General features: G+C 42.5%; 1 protein-coding gene across 2 annotated transcripts in view; it reads left to right on the forward strand.

Moving 5' to 3' along the window:
• CSRP1 (cysteine and glycine rich protein 1) overlaps positions 1 to 20,180 on the forward strand; it is a 33,495-nt gene extending 13,315 nt beyond the window's left edge. Inside the window, exons 2-6 of one of the 2 annotated variants that reach the window (XM_083358271.1) lie at positions 1,384 to 1,499; positions 10,340 to 10,508; positions 16,424 to 16,553; positions 17,635 to 17,728; positions 18,360 to 20,180. In XM_083358271.1, coding sequence (XP_083214397.1) covers positions 1,388 to 1,499; positions 10,340 to 10,508; positions 16,424 to 16,553; positions 17,635 to 17,728; positions 18,360 to 18,436 — 582 coding nt within the window. In that variant the 5' untranslated portion in view covers positions 1,384 to 1,387 and the 3' untranslated portion in view covers positions 18,437 to 20,180. The remainder of the gene's footprint in view (positions 1 to 1,383; positions 1,500 to 10,339; positions 10,509 to 16,423; positions 16,554 to 17,634; positions 17,729 to 18,359) is intronic. The other variant, XM_083358270.1, reaches the window with a different exon arrangement.
• The last annotated feature ends 2,427 nt before the right edge of the window (positions 20,181 to 22,607 follow it).

Genomic DNA, 22,607 nt, shown 5'->3' on the forward strand with positions numbered 1-22,607 from the left:
TCCTTCTTGTGTGCCTAGTCTTTTCCTCACTCAACCCCCTTGTAAACTTGCAACGTATGCCTAGAGATGTTATGTGTTGTGTGTTTTTTTGTCTATTTGGTTACATTAGCACTGCTCTTCAAAAAGCTTCTCTACATGTGGTGGTTTTGTTTTTTTTGGTAGGGTACTTTAATGACAGGAAAAGCTTTGTTTAAGTTTCCTGTCTTAAACAGCTATTAAAAGATACAGAATGAACAATAGGTTCCTTCCTTATATGGGATTAGTTCAACATGGGGTGAGGTAGCATCAAGAGGCTGATTATAATATCTGGTTATATATCTCAGCTGTCTGCCAAACAGGAGATGGAGTAGAAGTGCTGACCCAGTGCTTGAAGGCTGTTAACGTAGAAAAGAATAGATTTGGATTGATTGCATCCAGATCAGTATAGCTTTGGGTCCATGGGCCAGGTGTTTCTGGAGTAGTACGATATTTGGCTCTGAATAGGGTTATACTCCCCCACTTAAAGTTTGTCCACAACTTGGGAATCTTCCTGGACTTGAAGCTTCTGCTCAAGGAGCAGATAGAAGCTGTGGTTAACAGGGCTCTTGCATAATTACCTCTGCTTCATTAATTGCTTCCATTCCTGGATCAGGAAGCCTTTTTTGCAGTCAGTCATACCATAATCACCTCCTGTTTGAATTACTGTATACACTCTACATGGAACTGCCCTTGAAAAGCATTCAGAAGCTACACCTGGTATTAAATTTGTATGAATGCCCAGACAGCAATGTATGTCTCCTGTTTGATCCCACTGAATTTGATCCCACTGACTTGTAGAAGCCATGATTGCCAGTTGGCTTCCAGGTTGTCACCTTTGTGACCTTACATGGCTCTGAATGTGTTTATCTCTGGGACCACCTCCTCCTATATTTAGATCTAACTATCTGATCAGATAAAAAAACTCAATTTCCCCCAGACCTCATCTATCTGAAAATGCCATTGGATATTGCACCTGTGCGTTGGCATTCCCTTCCTAGAGAGATCCATTCTTTATTACCTCCTGGTTTCAGGAGAGTCTTGGCTTTGGTCTCTAGCCCAGGAGAAGTCATGTTCTGAATGTTGGAATACGGTGGTAGACCTTTAGCTTTGTTTTTGTTGTTTTTTATCCATTTTGTTTTTTTCCAGTGGGATTATTCATTTTTATGATGATTGTTAACTATACAGAGCTGTAGTAAAAACCTGAATTCTGTCTGATTTTGCTAAAAGGCCATTTGGGTAATTTCTCAGTAGAGATATTAACTTGTTGACTCTAAAGCAGCTTCATGAATACACACAGTTAAGTAATACGTACATCCTTCTTCGTTTATTTTTGAATAGTTACATGTATTTCATTTATTTTCTTTACAGGATGCCAAACTGGGGTGGAGGCAAGAAGTGTGGCGTATGCCAGAAAACAGTGTATTTTGCAGAGGAGGTACAATGTGAAGGCAACAGTTTCCACAAGTCCTGCTTTTTGTGCAGTGAGTCCAAGATTTTATGTAGAGGTTTTGTTTTGTTTTTTACCACACCAATACGCTGTACCTAACTTACTGTTACCAGAATTGTATATCAACAGTTTCCTTCAGCTGCCAGTGAGGAATAAGTTGACATTGGGTTTTTATTTATTTTTTTATTTTAATTCTATTTATATCTCGCCCTTCTCCGAAGACTCAGGGCGGCTTACAAGCTTAGCAGTAGCCTTCATTCTATGTATATGCCTGCTTATTAGGGCTTTCACACACACCCCCAAGTGGCATTATTACAAAGTCAGCTTAATTGCCCCCAACAATCTGGGTCCTCATTTTACCTACCTGGGAAGGATGGAAGGCTGAGTCAACCTTGAGCCTGGTGGGATGCGAACCTGCACTAATTGCAGGCAGCTGGTGTTACTTAAGGAGGCATTAGCCCACTGCTCCACCAAGGCTCTTTTTTCCAGTGGGTGCCATCACAGAGCAATCTTTGTTTTGATTTGGTGCAAAATCAGTTGAAAGAAAAGCATATTTTCACCAAAAGTATTTATAGTTACGTAGCTCTTTTCTTATCTAATTCATTGTTTTGCCTTAAAATTCTTAGCTCCTGAATTTAAGTATTGTTAGATTCCTTGGACACAGATGGGATGAAATAGAACAAGCTGATCTAGTAGGATATAGTATGAATCTTAAATAGTATACCAACAAAGGAAGAAGAGAGAGAGAAAAAAACAGTTAAAGACTATAAGAATCCACCTCTCCCAGCTAGAAAAAAAGGATCCATGTAACGCAATTTTTCAGCATGGAATTACTTAATCACTTTTTCCATTGTGTTAATAAAAAGCTAGGTCAAAGGCTAAGAATGAATATGTTTCTTCAATACAGTGTTTTAAAAATCCAGAGAAAACATTTCTAACTATTCAAAAAAATTTTTTTGACTCCACACTCTATTATTTCAAACTTCTTCCTAAGTCAATAAAATGCAATTTAGCATTAACGTGTTTGAAAAAAAATGTATTTTCCAAAACCAAGCCTTTGTCCTGCTGGGATTAATGGTGGAAAAACGTTAATTTGACCTTCATTTCAGCTAAAAGAAAAGCCAATCCCCAGCCAAGTTATCAGAGGGGTCACATAGTAACTTTCTATTTGTGCACATATTGCCTTTTCCCTTTTCACTTGTATTCCACAAAATAAGTCAAAATATAAGCCCCTGGCAAAGTTAAAAATTTGGAAAATTAACCTTTTTGTTACAATTTAAATAGAGAAAAACCTATAGATCTGTTTAGTTCTGAAGACAGTTCAAACTTTGTGTGTACAACAGCTACAATAGGTTTACTCATCACTCTAAGCCAACATTAGTTATAACTTACCATGATGTATGAACTCTACTTCTTTGTGCATGTACATTGAAACACACGGTCTAATCTTCAAGTGGGGATGGGGTTCCAATGAGTAAGGGTAGTAATAGAAATGGCATAATTCCTGTGTTCCACTAAATAAGATTTTTAATTGTTGGGACCAAGAGCATGTCCCCTCTGCTGCACCTGATGAAGGAAGTATAGAACTTTGAGAAATGTGAACGTATAATGAAACTGAGGGAATACAAGTAGCCAGACCCACCATGCCACGTGGTCACACATGTCCCCTCTCTCTGGCCCCTTCCCCTTTATAAATAAATAAATTGTATTGCTCTCGTTCTTTGACTTTCTATTGCAAGCAGAAACAGATGATTCTTATTAGAAGATTAAACTGATCAGTTGCAGAGGGCTTTTGGAATTAATGAAAGATTATATAACAATCAGCTGAAGTTGTATATTACATTAGATCAGGGGTGTCAAACTGCCGGCCCGTGGGCTGGACGCGTCATGAGGAGCTGTGCCCACCCCATTGCTGGCAATGGGGAAAAAGTTCCGATACATCACGTGATGTCACATGACGTCACGAGTTTGACGTGTGCTTTAGGTTGTATATTGTATACTGTAGGTTGCCTATTTCTGGTCAGGAAGTTTCTGACTAAAAAAAGAAACTTATCAGAAAACCACCTACTTAGGTCAAATGTTGATCCCTACTTTCCTTTCCATGGGAAAAGCAAATTAGGAAGCTGTACTTCCTAGGGCAGGGATCCTCAACCTTGGCAACTTTAAGACTTGTGGACTTCAACTCCCAGAATTCATCAGCCAGCAAAGCTGCCTGAGGAATTCTGGGAGTTGAAGTCCACAAGTCTTAAAGTTGCCAAGGTTGGAGACCCTTGTCCTAGGGAATGCCCAGGTTTCAACTTAATTTACAACTAATTTTAGATATCCAAGTCTTTTATCAGACTAAAGGTACATTAGTTATTTTAAACATACAAAACAAAAATTCTAACAATTCACACGAGGATAATGGGGAAGGTTGATTGTATTATTTTTCCGTTTCATTCACTAGTTACAGTAACATATTTTCAATTTTGTTGACATACTCTTGCTCAGTTAGAAGTATGTATAATGCAAAAGCTTGAACTATTGAAAGATACGTCATAGCAATCATAAGTAGGACTCAGTGGGATAAATAGAATCGCTCCTTAGTCTTGTGTAGAATCACAGCCTAAATAATTTTGCATCTTATTTACTGCTAGCAAATATATTTTGATTATTACATATAGATTTTTTTCCCATGGATTTGTATAAAATTATTTAAAATTAACATCTGATCTCTCTACTCTAGATATTATTGTGGTTCTGATCTACTAAACAATGAATTTGTAGATTTTATAACTTCAGAGCCACCTCCCTCCCCCAGTGAAGTTGGGAATCTGACATACAGCCTCTGCAGCCAGCTGATGTTTAGATTTTGATAGAAAGCTTTTTGTTCTTACTCACAGCCCCATTATTGCATCCAGGGTTGTTTTATATTCATGCCAGTCAGCTGACCTTTTGTTTTTGCCTTAGGAATCTCATGTATTCTAAGACTTGTTTTGCTTGTTACATAAGGTAAATGGTAGCTTAGTAGGAGGAAATATAACTAATAGTACACAGGACCTGGCATTCCCTCAAAACACTAAAGGGATAGATTTCCTTAAGGTTGACCTGCTACAGTAGCTGGAAGCCATGTTTTTCCTAGAAGTGGATAATCGTAAATACTACAGTAACAAAGATACTGCTCTTGGAGCCTGCTTGATTTTTTTAAAAGAAATCTTATTCCTAACATCTATGGGTATGCAAATTGGCTCCAATATGATTCAAATCATTGTTACAATACAATTCACAGTACTAATTCAGGGGGAAAAATCATTATTTTAATCTGAATGGTTAACTCAGTTCAGAAAATCAGTTTGTAAGTATCTAATTTGATTCAACATTTGCATGAATTATCAGGCCAGTTCATGTTTTTAAATAATAATTTTATTATGTTATTACAAAGAAAGACTAATACAAACTAAAAAAAAATAGTGCAGAAAAGAAAAAATAAGAATATAGTAAAGAAGAAGAAAAGAAATATATAAAGAAATGACTTCCCCCTCATTACAAGTATAAACAATGTTAATAACTTGTCACCTTCTGAAATTTTTTGAAAAACCCTGCTATGAAAACGGTAGGGATTAGGCAATCTCTGAGAAACAATCATGACAGATTCTCAGAGATTACCTAATCCCTATGGTTTTCGTAGCAGGGTTTTTCAGAAATTATTTGTCATTGTGTCCTCTCTAGGGCCGAAAGTAAGGTCTACCCCAAGATCACCCAGCTGGGTTTGTGATAAGGTTGGACTAGAACCCATAGTTTCCTGGTTTCTGGACTGATGTTTTAACCATTATACCAAACCCTCAACCATTGTCCCATCTCTTATCTCTAAACAAATCCTTAAAGGCTCATCTCCTTTCAGTCTTGACCAGCAAAAGTCCATTAAGGATTACCAGAGATAATAGCTTTCTATTTGCTGGCTCTTCAATCTGCTGCAGTTGTTCATTTCTTCCTCTGAAGTCCCAAAAATCAGCCCAGTTCAGAAAATTGATTCAGTGATTTGACCAAATTCTCTTTGAATCATCTTTCCAGGCAAAAGCTTCATCCAGCCCACAGCATTTTTAGAAATGCTGTAACAAAGTGTTTTGTTTGCCAGTATGCCTGTTCGTCCTAAAACCTCATACCTTCTGGTGTGTGTGTGTCTGTGTGTCTGTGTGTATAAAACAAATCTTTTTGTTATGAATCAAGCTTTTAAGCTGCCTAGCCTATAGAACACTGTAAGTTGCTAAGAAAAAAATAGGCTATACAGTTTGGCTCAGCTTAATTGTGGTTTTTTTTGTACTTCTGCCATATATAATAGAATTGCTTCAGTGATGGAAATGGCTAACAAATTAAGTAAAACAAACAAACAAATGTTGCAGTCAGAATTATATTTCATTTCAAAGTAATGAGACTAAAAATGCCTGAGTATCAGAGTAAGATATTATGAAATATGGTGCATGCAGTTGGGTGATATTATTATTTTACTACTACATTCCCCAGCAAGGGAAGTTTTTAAATAGAGAATCTTCAAACTGACATGGAATTACTGGCAAAAAATAGATCTTTCAGTTGGTTGGCTAAGAACTATTTTCCAATTTGAAAAATACCTGTTAATGAGTTTGGTACAATTCTCCAGAAAGGCATATTTTAGAGCTAAATTTGAGTTGTTGGATTCAATGGCCAAATATGAACTCTTCCACCATCTGCTATCTCATGAGAGGACATGTACTGTATATGTGGTGCTCTAACCATTGAAGATATTGCTCATATTTTGTTTGATTGTCAACTATATGCCCCTCTTAGGGTTAACATTTCTACTCAAAAGAACAGCCCACTGAGAATCTGAATTGCAGACTGTCCTATTTCCTCCTGGGATCTACTGTATACAGTGCAGATCTGCTAAATTTATAGATGAAGCAGTTGAACTAAGAACCCGTTACATCGAACAGGCTGAAGTCGCCTATAAAGTTGATGTATTGATTTGAATATTGAGTCTTTTTATTTACTACATACAGTATGTATTTTACTTCTGTATTTTCATTTATCTATTTTACCCAGATCCTGTATTTTATTTTTGTTTTATATTTTGGATATGGTCATAAGATTAATTAATTAATAAACTATCTAAACTATAATCTATATCAGGGTCCTCAACCTTGGCAACTTCAACTCCACAAAGCTGGCTGAGGAATTTTGGGAGTTGAAGTCCACAAGTCTAAATGTTGCCAAGGTTGAGGACCCCTGATCTAGATTATAATAAACACTGGGTCATCCTTTCAGATATATTCACTAGTGCAGAGGGACTGGCAGAGATTGCACAGAATTACCCAAGCAATTTGGGACCTTCCCTGCAAGGTTCCCCATTGACTTTCTTCCTTCAAACTTCCCAAGAAAGAGAGTTTCAGGTCCAAAGCTGCCACCATGCTTCTGCCATCATCTGCAATCACATGATCCCCATTAACTTTCTCCCAGCAAGTTTCCCCATTGATTTATGACTGTAGATATTGTATTAGTATATTCCTAAAATCACATATTTAGGGTTAAAGGCTGTCAGCTCACAAACAAGAAGCTGCATTACCAAATGTATTACAAGAGTGAACTTAGATGAGATAGAGTAAAACCATTATTGTGTAATTTATTATGAAACTTTTACACCTCTTATTTTAAAACACCTAAGGTATATCAGACAGTAGCAAATAAATACTTTAAATCTCTAAAAATTAAATTATAGTTTTCATCAGTAACTATCCAGAAGGTTTGGAAAACAAGAAGTTCTTAATTTTTTTTAAAGTGTTTGCTAGTCTTGATAGGTTCTGATTAAACTTTAGGGTTAGGGTTTAGTTGCTCAGAATGAGCTTTGCACACTGACTGTATCAAATTTCTTGGGTGATAATTTCTCTAGAAGAATGACTAAACTAGTAATGAATCAATTATTATTGCATTAGTTATAGCAAAGAGGTTTATAGTTCAACATAACTTAATAACAAATTAGAAGTGTAAATGAATCGTGGGCTCCTGCTATATCAAAATAGGCACTATATTTATATATGTGGGTGTGCTACAGAATTATCAAAGGGAGAGCATCATTCGTTTCTTTGTTTGTGCGCTTGTTCTCAATACACACACACACACACACACACACACACATTGAAGGTTTGATGACAAGTGGATTAATATTTAGGTGAGTTTTGCAATAATTCATCAAAATTTGCACAAAGGGCTAGGTAAATGATTACTTTTCTAAGATGGGAACAAAACTGTTGTGATAATATCACAAACAGGTTTGGAAAACTAAAATATCATTGGTAAAAGCTGATGCCTTAAATATGGCTCTGCCAGTGCAAGGCAAAAATTTTTCTTAAAATTCCAATATTCAAACCACAGTAATTTATAGGATCTTAGGGGCAGGGAAGCACAAACTTAAAAGAACATAAAAGAAAAATTAGCTGTTTCTTTATGGGGGAGGGGGGGAAGTTCTTCTAAAGATCCTCCTTTCATGGCTAAATATTTTATTACTGTTCCTGCTAGTGGTTTTCTCAGCCAACCCTTTGCCAGCCCAGGGAGACAAACACCATATTTGGTCATCAGGACGGGGAAATTCAGTCTTCGTGTTTTCCATATATAGAGACTGCTCCTACTGTTCCCTCTACTGCATTCCTGAGAGAATGTTTGATTTTCTATTTGCATTCCTTAAGAGTAAGGCAACTTATTGTGGCTCAAAAGGCTCTGGCTGTTAAAGGCTAGCTGCTATAGTCCATCACAACAAGAAGAGAGCTTTGGTTGCAGCCTATCCTGGAGCCAAGTTAATATTTTTTTTTTCTCACAGGCAATTGCTGTTCTAATCATATTTTAATAAATGACAGAATCCAGCCTCTCTGGACAACACACACACACACGCACACACACACACACACACACACACACACGTTGTATTTTGTCTATACTAATATCTATGCCTATGGTCTAGTAGTTCCAAAATAGCCTTATGAACAGTTTGGTCTTCTGTCGCCTGAATTACAGTAAAGCAAATTCCTTAGTCGCCATGTAGCCATCTTGAATGTTGTTATTGTCAGATGACGTCAGTTATAGTAATGAACTGTGGCTTTAGTGTTGACTTTTTAGAGTATCTCAGTCTGTGTTGATGGGGGGAAAGAGTGCTTTAATAACTGGCTGATGGCTCTCAGCATCTCTGCTGGAATGGGGAAGCTGATGGGCTCAACTTCTCCTTTAAATTTATCTATTGTTAGTTTACTAGAGTCCATGCCTTCTCCTCTTTCCACCCTTAGTCATCTGCTAAGCTGCACTTTACTCTGATGGCTGCTCCACTTCTTTTCCGCTTCTCCCACGTAAGAAGTTTTCCCCAATGCAAACCCATCCACAGATGCTAGCAGTGGTTTCCATCTATGCTTGGATAATTGGTATGTCCAGGTGCTGCTTGGGCCCACTTAAAGTATCCCAAGAAGAAAAAAAACAAAGGAAAGACAAGAGCGCATGCTGGCCACTCCAAGGCTGATTTAACAATTTTTAAGACACATCAAGCAATATACTACTACTGCTAAATGTAGAAATCTAAATATACTGCAAATAGAATGCCATGTAATTGGCCAGCAAAATACTGTGATATACAGAAAACTTTACTATGAATGCAATAGAGTAATAAATACATCAAATGCCTTATGAGTGATCTAAATTTTGCATAAAAATCCTAATGTGGATTGGCCACTCTCACACTTGAGACTATTTCCTTTGATGGATATCAAATTGGTAGTTTTGGTGGTTTAAATAATGTGGCATTTTTTTATATCTACCAGTCTTTTCTTCTGAGTATCTTGCCTGCTGGCCCCAATTCCCTGTTTCCTACCTGATTTTTTAAAAACTCAACTGTACAATCTATGTTTGTGATCAAAATTATCCCTATTAATGTGATGCTTTACCTCTCCCTGTGTACTTTTTTTCTAGACATTCTATGGGACAATCTCTGATAGGAAAAAAAGGTCATAAGTCTGGTAGCATTTCTTTAACTAATAAATTTTATTAAGAGGCATAAGCTTTTGTAAGACTCCTGATTTTCTGTATTTCCTGTATTTCTATTTGTGAATGGAAGTTCAGAAATAAAATAATAGAGTTTATGGCTGAGCAAATTGCTCAAGTTAAATTGTTCTGTACATATCCTGACTTGTAGCTTTTTTTTTGCTCTGTGCCATTTCTGCAATTAGATCCTTTTATCTTTGTTGTGTTAAAGAAAATGTGTGTGAGAAAAATACTGATTTAATATCTCCAGACCATATCTTTTGCACTCCAAAAGAAGATAGAGGTACATTTGGAACCAGCTGCCAGTGGAGCTGAGGACTGCCCCCGACCTCCGTTCATTCTGCCGGGACCTGAAGACCTGGCTCTTCGAGCTCTCTGGCCCAGGCTGAGAATTAATCTTAATTTTAACTGGGGCTTTATTTATGCAGGGACGAATATGATTTTTTTAATTTGTTTTTAACTTTTGTATCTTTGTTTTTTAATCACCCTGTAAACCACCCTGAGTCCTTCGGGAAAGGGCGGTATATAAATGTAATAAAATAAATAAATAAATTTAAAAAAGAAAAATGAAAAGAAAAATGAGCTATAAAACATCCTGATAGATAGCCTTTTATCCAAATTGGTTCCCTCAGTTGTATTGTAGACCAACATTATTGAAGGCACTAGATTGGAAAAGATGGCAATAATCTTCCATGCTATATGTTGTTCACCCTAAATAATGTACTATTTAGTGTCGTTTAGTGGTTCCACAAATATCCTAGTTGCCTATATTACAAATTGGGTCCAATACTTAAGCTTATAAAGATGACATCTGATATCTTTGTCCTTCCCAAATGGCTGTAGTGGTTTGCAAGAAGAACCTGGATAGCACTACGGTGGCTGTGCATGGAGAAGAGATCTACTGCAAGTCATGCTACGGGAAGAAATATGGACCAAAAGGCTACGGATATGGACAAGGAGCTGGGACCTTAAGCATGGACAAGGGTGAAGCATTGGGGATCAAACCTGAAGAGTGAGTTGTACTAATACAAAAATCTGCAAAGTCTGATTGCTTAATATATTTATTTGAATTTATATCATTATTCAAATGCCGTGGTTATGAAGAAAGCAGATGTTACTTTGGTAAAAATCCAATTTGCAGCAAAATAGGCTTTTAAATTTCTGTTCTGAAACATAATCCTAGGTCCCAAATGCAATTCACTGTAAACCTACCTAGATATAATTGTGACCTATTTATATGAAATGCTAGATTTTTATTGAACTATTGAGTGAAGGTTGATTTTTAAGTGGGTAAAATAAGGTTGGTAAATTTGTATACCCAGCATTCTCTAGATCCCTACAAGTCTTGTTCTCTGTTCAAATGTATATTCTTTTAGTTCTGGGAAGTAAGCATAGCTAGAAGAATTGTGGATGCCAGAAAGTGTTTGGCCAATGCTGGTTTGCATTCACTGAGATTTTGGAGTGAAAAGAAGAGCAGCTTACTAGATAGCAGAGGCAGGAGTTATAGCAGGTTCCAGAGCCAACTATATGTTCAAAGCAAAAGCTTAGAAGTTTGATTAAAATTTCTTTGACCAGTAATTTAGCACAGAAAAATACCGTATATACTTGAGTATAAGCCGAATTTTTCAGCCCACTTTTTGGGCTGAAAAATTCCACTTCGGCTTATACTCCAGTCAACAAAAAAAACTTACCGAGGACTTGTGCGCGGCCGAGGCTTTGGTGCTTCCGGGATCGCCCGCACCTCTCCCAAGCCACCGCCGTCCGAGACCTGCCGAAGTTTGGGGAGGTTTGGGGAGGTGCGCGCGCACCTCCCCAAACTCCGCGCCTTGCCTGCCTGCTTCTTTCCGCAGCGGAAAGAAGCAGGCAGGCAGGGCGCGGAGGAACGGAGACTTGCCGACGTTTGGGGAGGTTTGGGCGCCTCCCCAAACCTCGGCAGGTCTCCGTTCCTCCGCGCAGACCTGCCGACGTTTGGGGAGGTTTGGGCGCCTCCCCAAACCTCCCCAAACCTCGGCAGGTCTCCGTTCCTCCTGCCGACCTTTGGGGAGGTTTGGGCGCCTCCCCAAACCTCCCCAAACCTCGGCAGGTCTCCGTTCCTCCTGCCGACCTTTGGGGAGGTTTGGGCGCCTCCCCAAACCTCGGCAGGTCTCCGTTCCTCCGCGCAGACCTGCCGACGTTTGGGAAGGTTTGGGCGCCTCCCCAAACCTCCCCAGGTCTCCGTTCCTGTTTGGGGAGGTTTGGGCGCCTCCCCAAACCTCCCCAAACCTCGGCAGGTCTCCGTTCCTGTTTGGGGAGGTTTGGGCGCCTCCCCAAACGTCCCCAAACCTCGGCAGGTCTCCGTTCCTGTTTGGGGAGCTTTGGGCGCCTCCCCAAACCTCGGCAGGTCTCCGTTCCTCCGCGCAGACCTGCCGACCTTTGGGGAGGTTTGGGCGCCTCCCCAAACCTCCCCAAACCTCGGCAGGTCTCCGTTCCTCCGCGCAGACCTGCCGACCTTTGGGGAGGTTTGGGCGCCTCCCCAAACGTCCCCAAACCTCGGCAGGTCTCCGTTCCTGTTTGGGGAGGTTTGGGCGCCTCCCCAAACCTCCCCAAACCTCGGCAGGTCTCCGTTCCTCCGCGCAGACCTGCCGACCTTTGGGGAGGTTTGGGCGCCTCCCCAAACGTCCCCAAACCTCGGCAGGTCTCCGTTCCTGTTTGGGGAGGTTTGGGCGCCTCCCCAAACCTCCCCAAACCTCGGCAGGTCTCCGTTCCTCCGCGCAGACCTGCCGACCTTTGGGGAGGTTTGGGCGCCTCCCCAAACGTCCCCAAACCTCGGCAGGTCTCCGTTCCTGTTTGGGGAGGTTTGGGCGCCTCCCCAAACCTCCCCAAAGGTCGGCAGGTCTCCGTTCCTCCGCGCAGACCTGCCGACCTTTGGGGAGGTTTGGGCGCCTCCCCAAACGTCCCCAAACCTCGGCAGGTCTCCGTTCCTGTTTGGGGAGGTTTGGGCGCCTCCCCAAACGTCCCCAAACCTCGGCAGGTCTCCGTTCCTGTTTGGGGAGGTTTGGGCGCCTCCCCAAACGTCCCCAAACCTCGGCAGGTCTCCGTTCCTCCGCGCAGACCTGCCGACCTTTGGGGAGGTTTGGGCGCCTCCCCAAACGTCCCCAAACCTCGGCAGGTCTCCGTTCCTGTTTGGGGAGGTTTGGGCGCCTCCCCAAACCTCCCCAAACCTCGGCAGGTCTCCGTTCCTGTTTGGGGAGGTTTGGGCGCCTCCCCAAACCTCCCCAAACCTCGGCAGGTCTCCGTTCCTCCGCGCAGACCTGCCGACCTTTGGGGAGGTTTGGGCGCCTCCCCAAACGTCCCCAAACCTCGGCAGGTCTCCGTTCCTGTTTGGGGAGGTTTGGGCGCCTCCCCAAACCTCCCCAAACCTCGGCAGGTCTCCGTTCCTCCGCGCAGACCTGCCGACCTTTGGGGAGGTTTGGGCGCCTCCCCAAACGTCCCCAAACCTCGGCAGGTCTCCGTTCCTGTTTGGGGAGGTTTGGGCGCCTCCCCAAACCTCCCCAAACCTCGGCAGGTCTCCGTTCCTCCGCGCAGACCTGCCGACCTTTGGGGAGGTTTGGGCGCCTCCCCAAACGTCCCCAAACCTCGGCAGGTCTCCGTTCCTGTTTGGGGAGGTTTGGGCGCCTCCCCAAACGTCCCCAAACCTCGGCAGGTCTCCGTTCCTGTTTGGGGAGGTTTGGGCGCCTCCCCAAACGTCCCCAAACCTCGGCAGGTCTCCGTTCCTCCGCGCAGACCTGCCGACCTTTGGGGAGGTTTGGGCGCCTCCCCAAACGTCCCCAAACCTCGGCAGGTCTCCGTTCCTGTTTGGGGAGGTTTGGGCGCCTCCCCAAACCTCCCCAAACCTCGGCAGGTCTCCGTTCCTGTTTGGGGAGGTTTGGGCGCCTCCCCAAACCTCCCCAAACCTCGGCAGGTCTCCGTTCCTCCGCGCAGACCTGCCGACCTTTGGGGAGGTTTGGGCGCCTCCCCAAACGTCCCCAAACCTCGGCAGGTCTCCGTTCCTGTTTGGGGAGGTTTGGGCGCCTCCCCAAACGTCCCCAAACCTCGGCAGGTCTCCGTTCCTGTTTGGGGAGGTTTGGGCGCCTCCCCAAACCTCCCCAAACCTCGGCAGGTCTCCGTTCCTCCGCGCAGACCTGCCGACCTTTGGGGAGGTTTGGGCGCCTCCCCAAACGTCCCCAAACCTCGGCAGGTCTCCGTTCCTGTTTGGGGAGGTTTGGGCGCCTCCCCAAACGTCCCCAAACCTCGGCAGGTCTCCGTTCCTCCGCGCAGACCTGCCGACCTTTGGGGAGGTTTGGGCGCCTCCCCAAACGTCCCCAAACCTCGGCAGGTCTCCGTTCCTGTTTGGGGAGGTTTGGGCGCCTCCCCAAACGTCCCCAAACCTCGGCAGGTCTCCGTTCCTCCGCGCAGACCTGCCGACCTTTGGGGAGGTTTGGGCGCCTCCCCAAACGTCCCCAAACCTCGGCAGGTCTCCGTTCCTGTTTGGGGAGGTTTGGGCGCCTCCCCAAACCTCCCCAAACCTCGGCAGGTCTCCGTTCCTGTTTGGGGAGGTTTGGGCGCCTCCCCAAACCTCCCCAAACCTCGGCAGGTCTCCGTTCCTCCGCGCAGACCTGCCGACCTTTGGGGAGGTTTGGGCGCCTCCCCAAACGTCCCCAAACCTCGGCAGGTCTCCGTTCCTGTTTGGGGAGGTTTGGGCGCCTCCCCAAACGTCCCCAAACCTCGGCAGGTCTCCGTTCCTGTTTGGGGAGGTTTGGGCGCCTCCCCAAACGTCCCCAAACCTCGGCAGGTCTCCGTTCCTGTTTGGGGAGGTTTGGGCACCTCCCCAAACCTCCCCAAACAGGAACGGAGACCTGCCGAGGTTTGGGGACGTTTGGGGAGGCGCCCAAACCTCCCCAAAGGTCGGCAGGTCTGCGCGGAGGAACGGAGACCTGCCGAGGTTTGGGGAGGCGCCCAAACCTCCCCAAACAGGAACGGAGACCTGCCGAGGTTTGGGGAGGTTTGGGGAGGCGCCCAAACCTCCCCAAAGGTCGGCAGGTCTGCGCGGAGGAACGGAGACCTGCCGAGGTTTGGGGAGGTTTGGGGAGGCGCCCAAACCTCCCCAAACAGGAACGGAGACCTGCCGAGGTTTGGGGACGTTTGGGGAGGCGCCCAAACCTCCCCAAAGGTCGGCAGGTCTGCGCAGAGGAACGGAGACCTGCCGAGGTTTGTGGAGGTTTGGGGAGGCGCCCAAACCTCCCCAAAGGTCGGCAGGTCTGCGCGGAGGAACGGAGACCTGCCGAGGTTTGGGGAGGTTTGGGGAGGCGCCCAAAGCTCCCCAAACAGGAACGGAGACCTGCCGAGGTTTGGGGACGTTTGGGAAGGCGCCCAAACCTCCCCAAAGGTCGGCAGGTCTGCGCGGAGGAACGGAGACCTGCCGAGGTTTGGGGACGTTTGGGGAGGCGCCCAAACCTCCCCAAACAGGAACGGAGACCTGCCGAGGTTTGGGGAGGTTTGGGGAGGCGCCCAAACCTCCCCAAACAGGAACGGAGACCTGGGGAGGTTTGGGGAGGCGCCCAAACCTTCCCAAACGTCGGCAGGTCTGCGCGGAGGAACGGAGACCTGCCGAGGTTTGGGGAGGCGCCCAAACCTCCCCAAAGGTCGGCAGGAGGAACGGAGACCTGCCGAGGTTTGGGGAGGTTTGGGGAGGCGCCCAAACCTCCCCAAAGGTCGGCAGGAGGAACGGAGACCTGCCGAGGTTTGGGGAGGTTTGGGGAGGCGCCCAAACCTCCCCAAAGGTCGGCAGGTCTGCGCGGAGGAACGGAGACCTGCAGAGGTTTGGGGAGGTTTGGGGAGGCGCCCAAACCTCCCCAAAGGTCGGCAGGAGGAACGGAGACCTGCCGAGGTTTGGGGAGGTTTGGGGAGGCGCCCAAACCTCCCCAAAGGTCGGCAGGAGGAACGGAGACCTGCCGAGGTTTGGGGAGGCGCCCAAACCTCCCCAAAGGTCGGCAGGTCTGCGCGGAGGAACGGAGACCTGCCGAGGTTTGGGGAGGTTTGGGGAGGCGCCCAAACCTCCCCAAAGGTCGGCAGGAGGAACGGAGACCTGCCGAGGTTTGGGGAGGCGCCCAAACCTCCCCAAAGGTCGGCAGGAGGAACGGAGACCTGCCGACGAGCCGCGGCCACACAGGGTATTCCTGTGTATTCAGGCTTGCAAAATGGCGGATCGAGCCTCTGCTGGCGGCAGAGGCTTGCAGAACGGCGGATCGGCTTATACTCGAGTCAATAACTTTTTCCAGTTTTTGGGGGTGAAATTGGGGGTCTCGGCTTATACTCGAGTCGGCTTATACTCAAGTATATACGGTACCTGTAGCAAATTAATTTGAAGGCTATAAAGTATAAAAGTATGAATTTGTTGCAGCGCACCTATAAACCAGCCTATTTATCATTTTAGTAAGAATTTTAATTACAATAGTTAAAAACTAATACAAACTAAATTTAGAGAAAGAGGAAAGAATGGAAAGCATAAAAAGTGCAGGAAAAAAAATGAAAAAGAAAAAAACCCAGTCTGTTTTTGTAATTCATTGTCAATTTTTTTTAACTTGAGTATCCATTATTACAGTGATAACAAATATTGGGAATATAAACAAATTCAATGGTCTTATAATGTTTAATATTGTAATTTCAAAATTATGAATTCCTACTGCTTTTTCATATATCTTATACTCATCAGCTAAAATAAAATCAAAAATCAAAAGTAGTCTTACTTTTTATGTATCTATGCCCAGAATACTGATGACTTCTTTCTTTATATCACCAGCCCTTTTCCACACACTAAATTGGGAATCCCAAATATTTTCCTCTCTGACATTGTCTCTATGTACACTCCTGGAAACATGAAATGACTGTTTCCCTGCTTCAACCTCACAGATGTCATCCCCATTACCCAACCAACAATCCTAATGCATCCAGGGTTGCCCAAAAGGTGGGTGGTGCTGATGGCTGCCCTCGCTGTGGACAGGCTGTCTATGCTGCTGAGAAGGTGGTTGGAGCTGGAAAGGTGAGAACTATTATTAGTAGATAGTAAATATGAATATATTAATTTAGGCTAAATTGGGCTTTCTCTTTTTGTGTTTATAAAAGTTTGCATATTACATTTTACACTAATTTTACTAGCTTTATTTGTGTAATAAATTCATAAGTGAATATGTTTGTAGGAAAGAATACAATACTTTTCTTTGAAATTCTATGCTTCAGGATGTCTAAAACGTGGAGAATGTGGTGCCTCTCCTTTTGCTACTAATGTACAATTCCCAGCACTCTTCATCACTGGCTGCTGGGCATTTTATTCATTAATACCAAGGACAACTCAGTTTCCTATCCATGTGATAAAGGTTAGCAGTACAACTGAAACTAAGCGATTATCCAAGACTATAATTATTAGTGAGAAAGATAGTTGGGGCATGCATCTGAAAATAAAAATGTTAGAATCAAGAAATAGTCACTTGTTACATACAGATACGGTCGTGCATTGTCTGCAAATTTAATGTTGTAAGTTCTGCAAATTCAGAAAAAACATCAAAATCTACTTTCTTTTTATGAAAATGTTACAATTATCTTTCAAAGTGGAATTATCTTTCAAAGTAGAGCCTTGGTGGAGCAGTGGGCTGATGCCTCCTTAAGTAACACCAGCTGCCTGCAATTAGTGCAGGTTCGCATCCCACCAGGCTCAAGGTTGACTCAGCCTTCCATCCTTCCGAGGTAGGTAAAATGAGGACCCAGATTGTTGGGGGCAATTAAGCTGACTTTGTAATAATGCCACTTGGGGGGGGGGGGGTTGGTGAAAGCCCTAACAAGCAGGCATATACATAGAATGAAGGCTACTGTTAAGCTTGTAAGCCGCCCTGAGTCTTCGGAGAAGGGCGGGATATAAATGTAATAAAAAAAATAAAAATAAAATAAAATAAAATAAAATAAAAATATTGTCATACAGGCCAGTATAAGAAACGGGAAGCTGCTAGAAGGATTGCTGGCCTTGTACATCAATTCTTTGGAGGGCAGTGCTTTCCTAGTTAAGCTCATGTAGGATATGAAAGTGAAATTATTCCATACTAACAATATGTCTTCTGTATTATGCTCAGTCATGGCACAAGGCCTGTTTCCGATGTGCAAAATGTGGCAAAGGCCTGGAGTCTACAACTTTGGCTGATAAAGATGGAGAAATCTATTGCAAGGGTAAGAGCTGCTACTTCAGGATGTATCACTTATGTTCATAACTAATGGCTACTTGCTAGTCAGGTATCGGATGCTAACGCAGATGTTCTCTTATGGAAAAATATTGCAAAATCTACAAATACTGTTTATGCAATGAGTTATGATTTAGAGGTTCAGGAGAGTGCCAAGCAGATGCCTTACATGTTTCTTGTAACACTCATTTACTGGTTTGATTTGCAATTTGATTATGGAGCAGCATGCCTCAGGTTATCTACTTGAGAGATGCTTTCTAATGCTTGATTGCATTTGGGTACATAAGATACTATACCAAGTCACAGTTCTTTTGATTACTCCATTTAGCTGCACTTGCCAGTGGGAATGGCTAAACAAACTAGATTAATAGTGGGTAGAAGTCCCATTGATCAAACCTCTATTGAATTTCTAAAAAGAGCATGACAGGCCCAGTGGGAAAAAAGTATGTGACAGAAAACACAGTCAAATCTTAAAGCAGACAACCAGAAAACAGAAAGATCTTGTTTTCCAAGCACATGTTCACTGGTAAGTCTGTAAACATGCTTACTGTTTATGACTCTTCCTGAGCTCAGAGCCTGTTTAATTGCTGATTGTTTCTTCTGCTGCTTCTCTCCAACAGGTTGCTATGCCAAGAACTTTGGACCTAAAGGCTTTGGCTTTGGCCAGGGAGCAGGGGCACTTGTCCATTCTCAGTGAAGAACTAGATCCCAGCAAGTTTGAAGCATCCTTTCCAGCACCAAATGCTTCGCCACAGCTGAGTTTATCCAATCCAATCCTTAGCAAGAATAAGGCTATCTTGCTAGTTTGTATGTATTAGTAATACAGTAACAATCTGCTACTCCTTTTTGCTAGATGGGCAGAGTCTTTCAGAGGGCCTTATTCCACGCGTCCTTTGAAGCCATACAGTAGCCCCAAACTCACCATGGCTCATATTAGAATAATGGCCTTCTTTAACATACCTCCATGCATTCAGTCTTTGTTGACATTTCAGACGGCTGCAGAGCACATAGCTGCTTTTGAATAACAAACACTGCAACAGTTGTCTTCCAAAATCTTTTCCCAACCTGGGAATTTAATTTGTATTAGAATATATTTTATGATACTAAGTTATACATTAACAGTCTCATAAATGAGTGCTGTGGAAAGTATCAGTGATCATTATATGCTAGGATGCAAAGCTGCGAATTAAGAAATTAAAGCACATTCCTCAAATTTTAGAAGAAATATAAATAAAAAACACCTTAGCTCTCAAGCTGAAGTAAATACTGCATTTTCAACAAAAATATGGATTCATCAGTGGCCACTAATTAAGATGCTTTTGTACATTGGTTTGGTAGGATTCACTTTGATTTTCAAAAGACCAAATTTCCAATTTTTGAAGATCAGTATGCATTTGTTTTGTTTTTTTTTACATTCCTAAAATGTTTGACTTTAGAGACAATCAGAATCCACCATTTTTCTGGATTCCATTTTTTTAAAAACTGGGACTATTAATATCCATTTTGTTGCTGCTTCATTTTTGCATTTTTCCACTTAGCTGAATAATTACTGAATTCACATATTGTACTAAGTTAAAATATGATTTGGTTGAATTTGGCTTTGTATGATGTATGAATCCAACCATTATATTTTAGAAAACATGGTTTGTAGTTTAATGTGATGTATGAACCAAGCAAAACAGCCTGTTCACTTAAAAAAAAATCATACCTTAGATTCAGTGCCTTAGAATGATATGTGAATCCCTATTGATAAAATTAAAAAGAGATTAAGAATGGATTGGAATTCGTTTTTTAAACTATGGAAAAGTAAGAATGGTAGATATCTTCATCTTTGGGACCAGAGTTGACAGTTCTAGTTCCTCCTTTTGTTAAACATAGAAGACTCCTGCTTTCACAGTCTTTTAAGTTTCACTGTTTTTTTAGTTTCTTAAACTGAAAAACCCTGTTCATGGACCCACATCATGCTAAATAGTTTTAGTATGAGCCTAATGCACATATTTTTCATTTATAATGCAGCCTATTTAAAGATTTAATCCCTGTTCAGTACTTAATATGGGGTTAAATTAAAATGCAGTAATTCTGTACACACAACAAAGAAACTATACCAGTAGCATTTTACACTTTTGTTATTATCAAGGTTGTCCAGTGCTTTAAAAACAATTTAGAAAAGAAGCTTCCAAGTGCATGTAGATACAATAGTAGTAATTACAATTGTCCAAACATAACTTTCCCAAGATTTTACTATGGTGGCAGGGACAGCCATATGATCCTGAGAAAATATATGGTTACTTTAAAATGCATTAAACAGGTCCTACCTTCATGCGTCCCTGTGCTTTGAAGTTTTCTTTTGACATGGAATCCAAAGTGCGGCATATTCCTATTACAAACATAAACTGTGTTCTGAGAAATTTCTCTGCCTTTAATAAAGCAGTCAAAATGAATCTCGTGTGTTACAAAATTTTGTTGTTGTTTTTTTTCAAATTTGATGGAATGTTGGAAAGAATTCATGAGAAGGGGCTCAGGGTTCCACGTCTCTCCATCAGCAGGATGATTCTTTGAAAATAGAACAGTCAGGCCAAAGTTAGTATGGCAGAAGGAGCTGACAAAAGAAGGCTCAAGTTCCAAAATGGGTCAGATCTACTTAGCACTGGGACAGGGGGGAAAAAATCACCCAGACTAATTAATGCAAAGGGAGGCAGAGCCTCTTGATTCTGCTGAAGATTCCATTGCAAAAGTTCTGCCTTTTCTAATGCTTCTCTTCTGCTCACATAACCACCCCCACTCGCATGACGTGTTGGGTCTACCGTTAAGGAAATGGAAGCAGTTCCAGGATCTGAATTTGGTATGCTTGCTTTTAATAAATGTAAAGAAACCCGCTTGTTTTAATCTGTAGGGGAGTGCCTAAAGATTTGTAGTCACATCTTACAGAAACCAGAGCCAAAAGGATGTGTGTTTTTTTCCTTGCCTTTTGTGTACACCGCCTCCTCCTTCCCCCCCCCCCCCGCCTTGGTCCCTTCTCATGCCTGCCTAAGGGATCCAGAGTACAGAAACTCATCCCAAGAGTCACTGCTGGAAATCATGTGACCCTCCAGTCTGATCTCAGGAGGCAAATTCTACGTAATATGGAAAAAAAACTTCCTGAGTGTTGGGGATTTTTTTTCAGATGACCTCCGATAGATTTCAACAAGAGAAAAGGCCAATCAGAACGCTTGAGCGTTATGCTCACAGATTCTGTGTCTGAATGAGACACCAATTAAAGGTGGGCTTTTCAGATGAACTTCATGTGTTAAAACCTGTCCCTTTCTTTATTTAGTCAAAGTGGAGGTAGTGTGCTCCTTCAGCAGTGTAATTTAAAACACATTGTTTTGTGCTATATTCATTTCCATTTTAGTTTTATAGTTTTGCAAAGCAAGTTTTTTTTCCTCATGTCAAAGGAGAATCTGTTGGTATTTTTTATGATCTGATTTTATTCACTTATAACTGTTTTTTTTTCCATTTCTTAGAATCTGTTCTTAAATTACCTTTTACCCTTGTTCCTATGGGCTAAGAATCTCACCTCTCATTCTTTCAAGGCAGGCCACCCTCCCAAAATGATCCTAATGGTTTAGAATATTTACACAAACACACACACACACACACACACGAACAATAAGGGCAACAAACTAAACTGAAAAAGTGAAAAAGTAACTTAAAAATCTAAAAGTGAAATATGAAAATAGAACAGGCAGAAAAATAAATAGAAAGATTTAAAAATAAATAGACAAAGTGGCTTTGGATATTCTTCACTGCATTTATAAGTGCAACCACTTTTTAATCTCTCTCTCTGAAGTTACATTGTGACTTTTTTCCCTTTGGTTTAGAATGATTTAGAGTCACTTAAAGTCACAATGCCAGAACGAGGTCTTCTGAATATAAGCATTTTACATGCAAATTTGCAGCAACACAATTGTGCTGTCCTGTTGTTTTTGTGCCGTTCCGGTTCTCAAAAGGTCTGCTGACCTCTACTGGCGGTGTTCTGGATATTACATATAATACCTGTTTTCTAGGAAGACACTGACTACACATTCCCAGTACTGTATTCTCAAATAAAAATGCCTGATTTCCTATCCATGGGTGGGAGAGAAATGAATGCTAAAAAGAAATTTTGTTTTTAATTAAGTTGGCCAAATTTAATGTCTTCGATATTTCAGGCTGGGGTCTATATTTAGTTCAAATGGTATACCAGTCTTGGGAGCAGACAAATAAGGGTGTTTGCTTCTGTAAATCAAGTCTAGTTAAAATAAGAACAGCTGGAAAACCATTGCTATGTTTGCTTAAATGGATAACAATGCTTATAAGGCAGCAGACAGGCAGGCAGGCAGGAAGAATGAAGTTGAGTGAGGGGAGAAGGGTTAAAGGAGGCAGCTGAACAGGATAAAACAATCACTGTTATAAGAAGAACTACTAGTATTCCATGTGATAGTCATTCTATAATAAAACATTCAGGAAGTTTTATTACTTTTTTTTTTAAAAAAGAGAGAAATAACTTAGTAAGTACATCATCTGTTCATACAATGTTACTTAATAAAAAGTTTTAATTGTCCATAATCAGAAACTCCTCTGAAGAAATGAGAGAATACCCTCCCCCCATACAATGTTATCAGGAAAAGAACTGATAATAAAATAACAAAGTATATTTATTTGGATGTGTAGCAATGATATGTTAGGTAAAGGTAAAGGTTCCCCCGCACATGCGTGCGAGTCGTTTCCGACTCTAGGGGCCGGTGCTCATCTCCGTTTCAAAGCCAAAGAGCCAGCGCTTGTCCGAGGACATCTCTGTGGTCATGTGGCCAGCATGACTAGACGCCAGAGGCGCATGGAACGCTGTT

Source organism: Vipera ursinii, assembly GCF_947247035.1.
Source record: "Vipera ursinii genome assembly, chromosome: 3".
NCBI classification, from domain to species: domain Eukaryota; kingdom Metazoa; phylum Chordata; class Lepidosauria; order Squamata; family Viperidae; genus Vipera; species Vipera ursinii.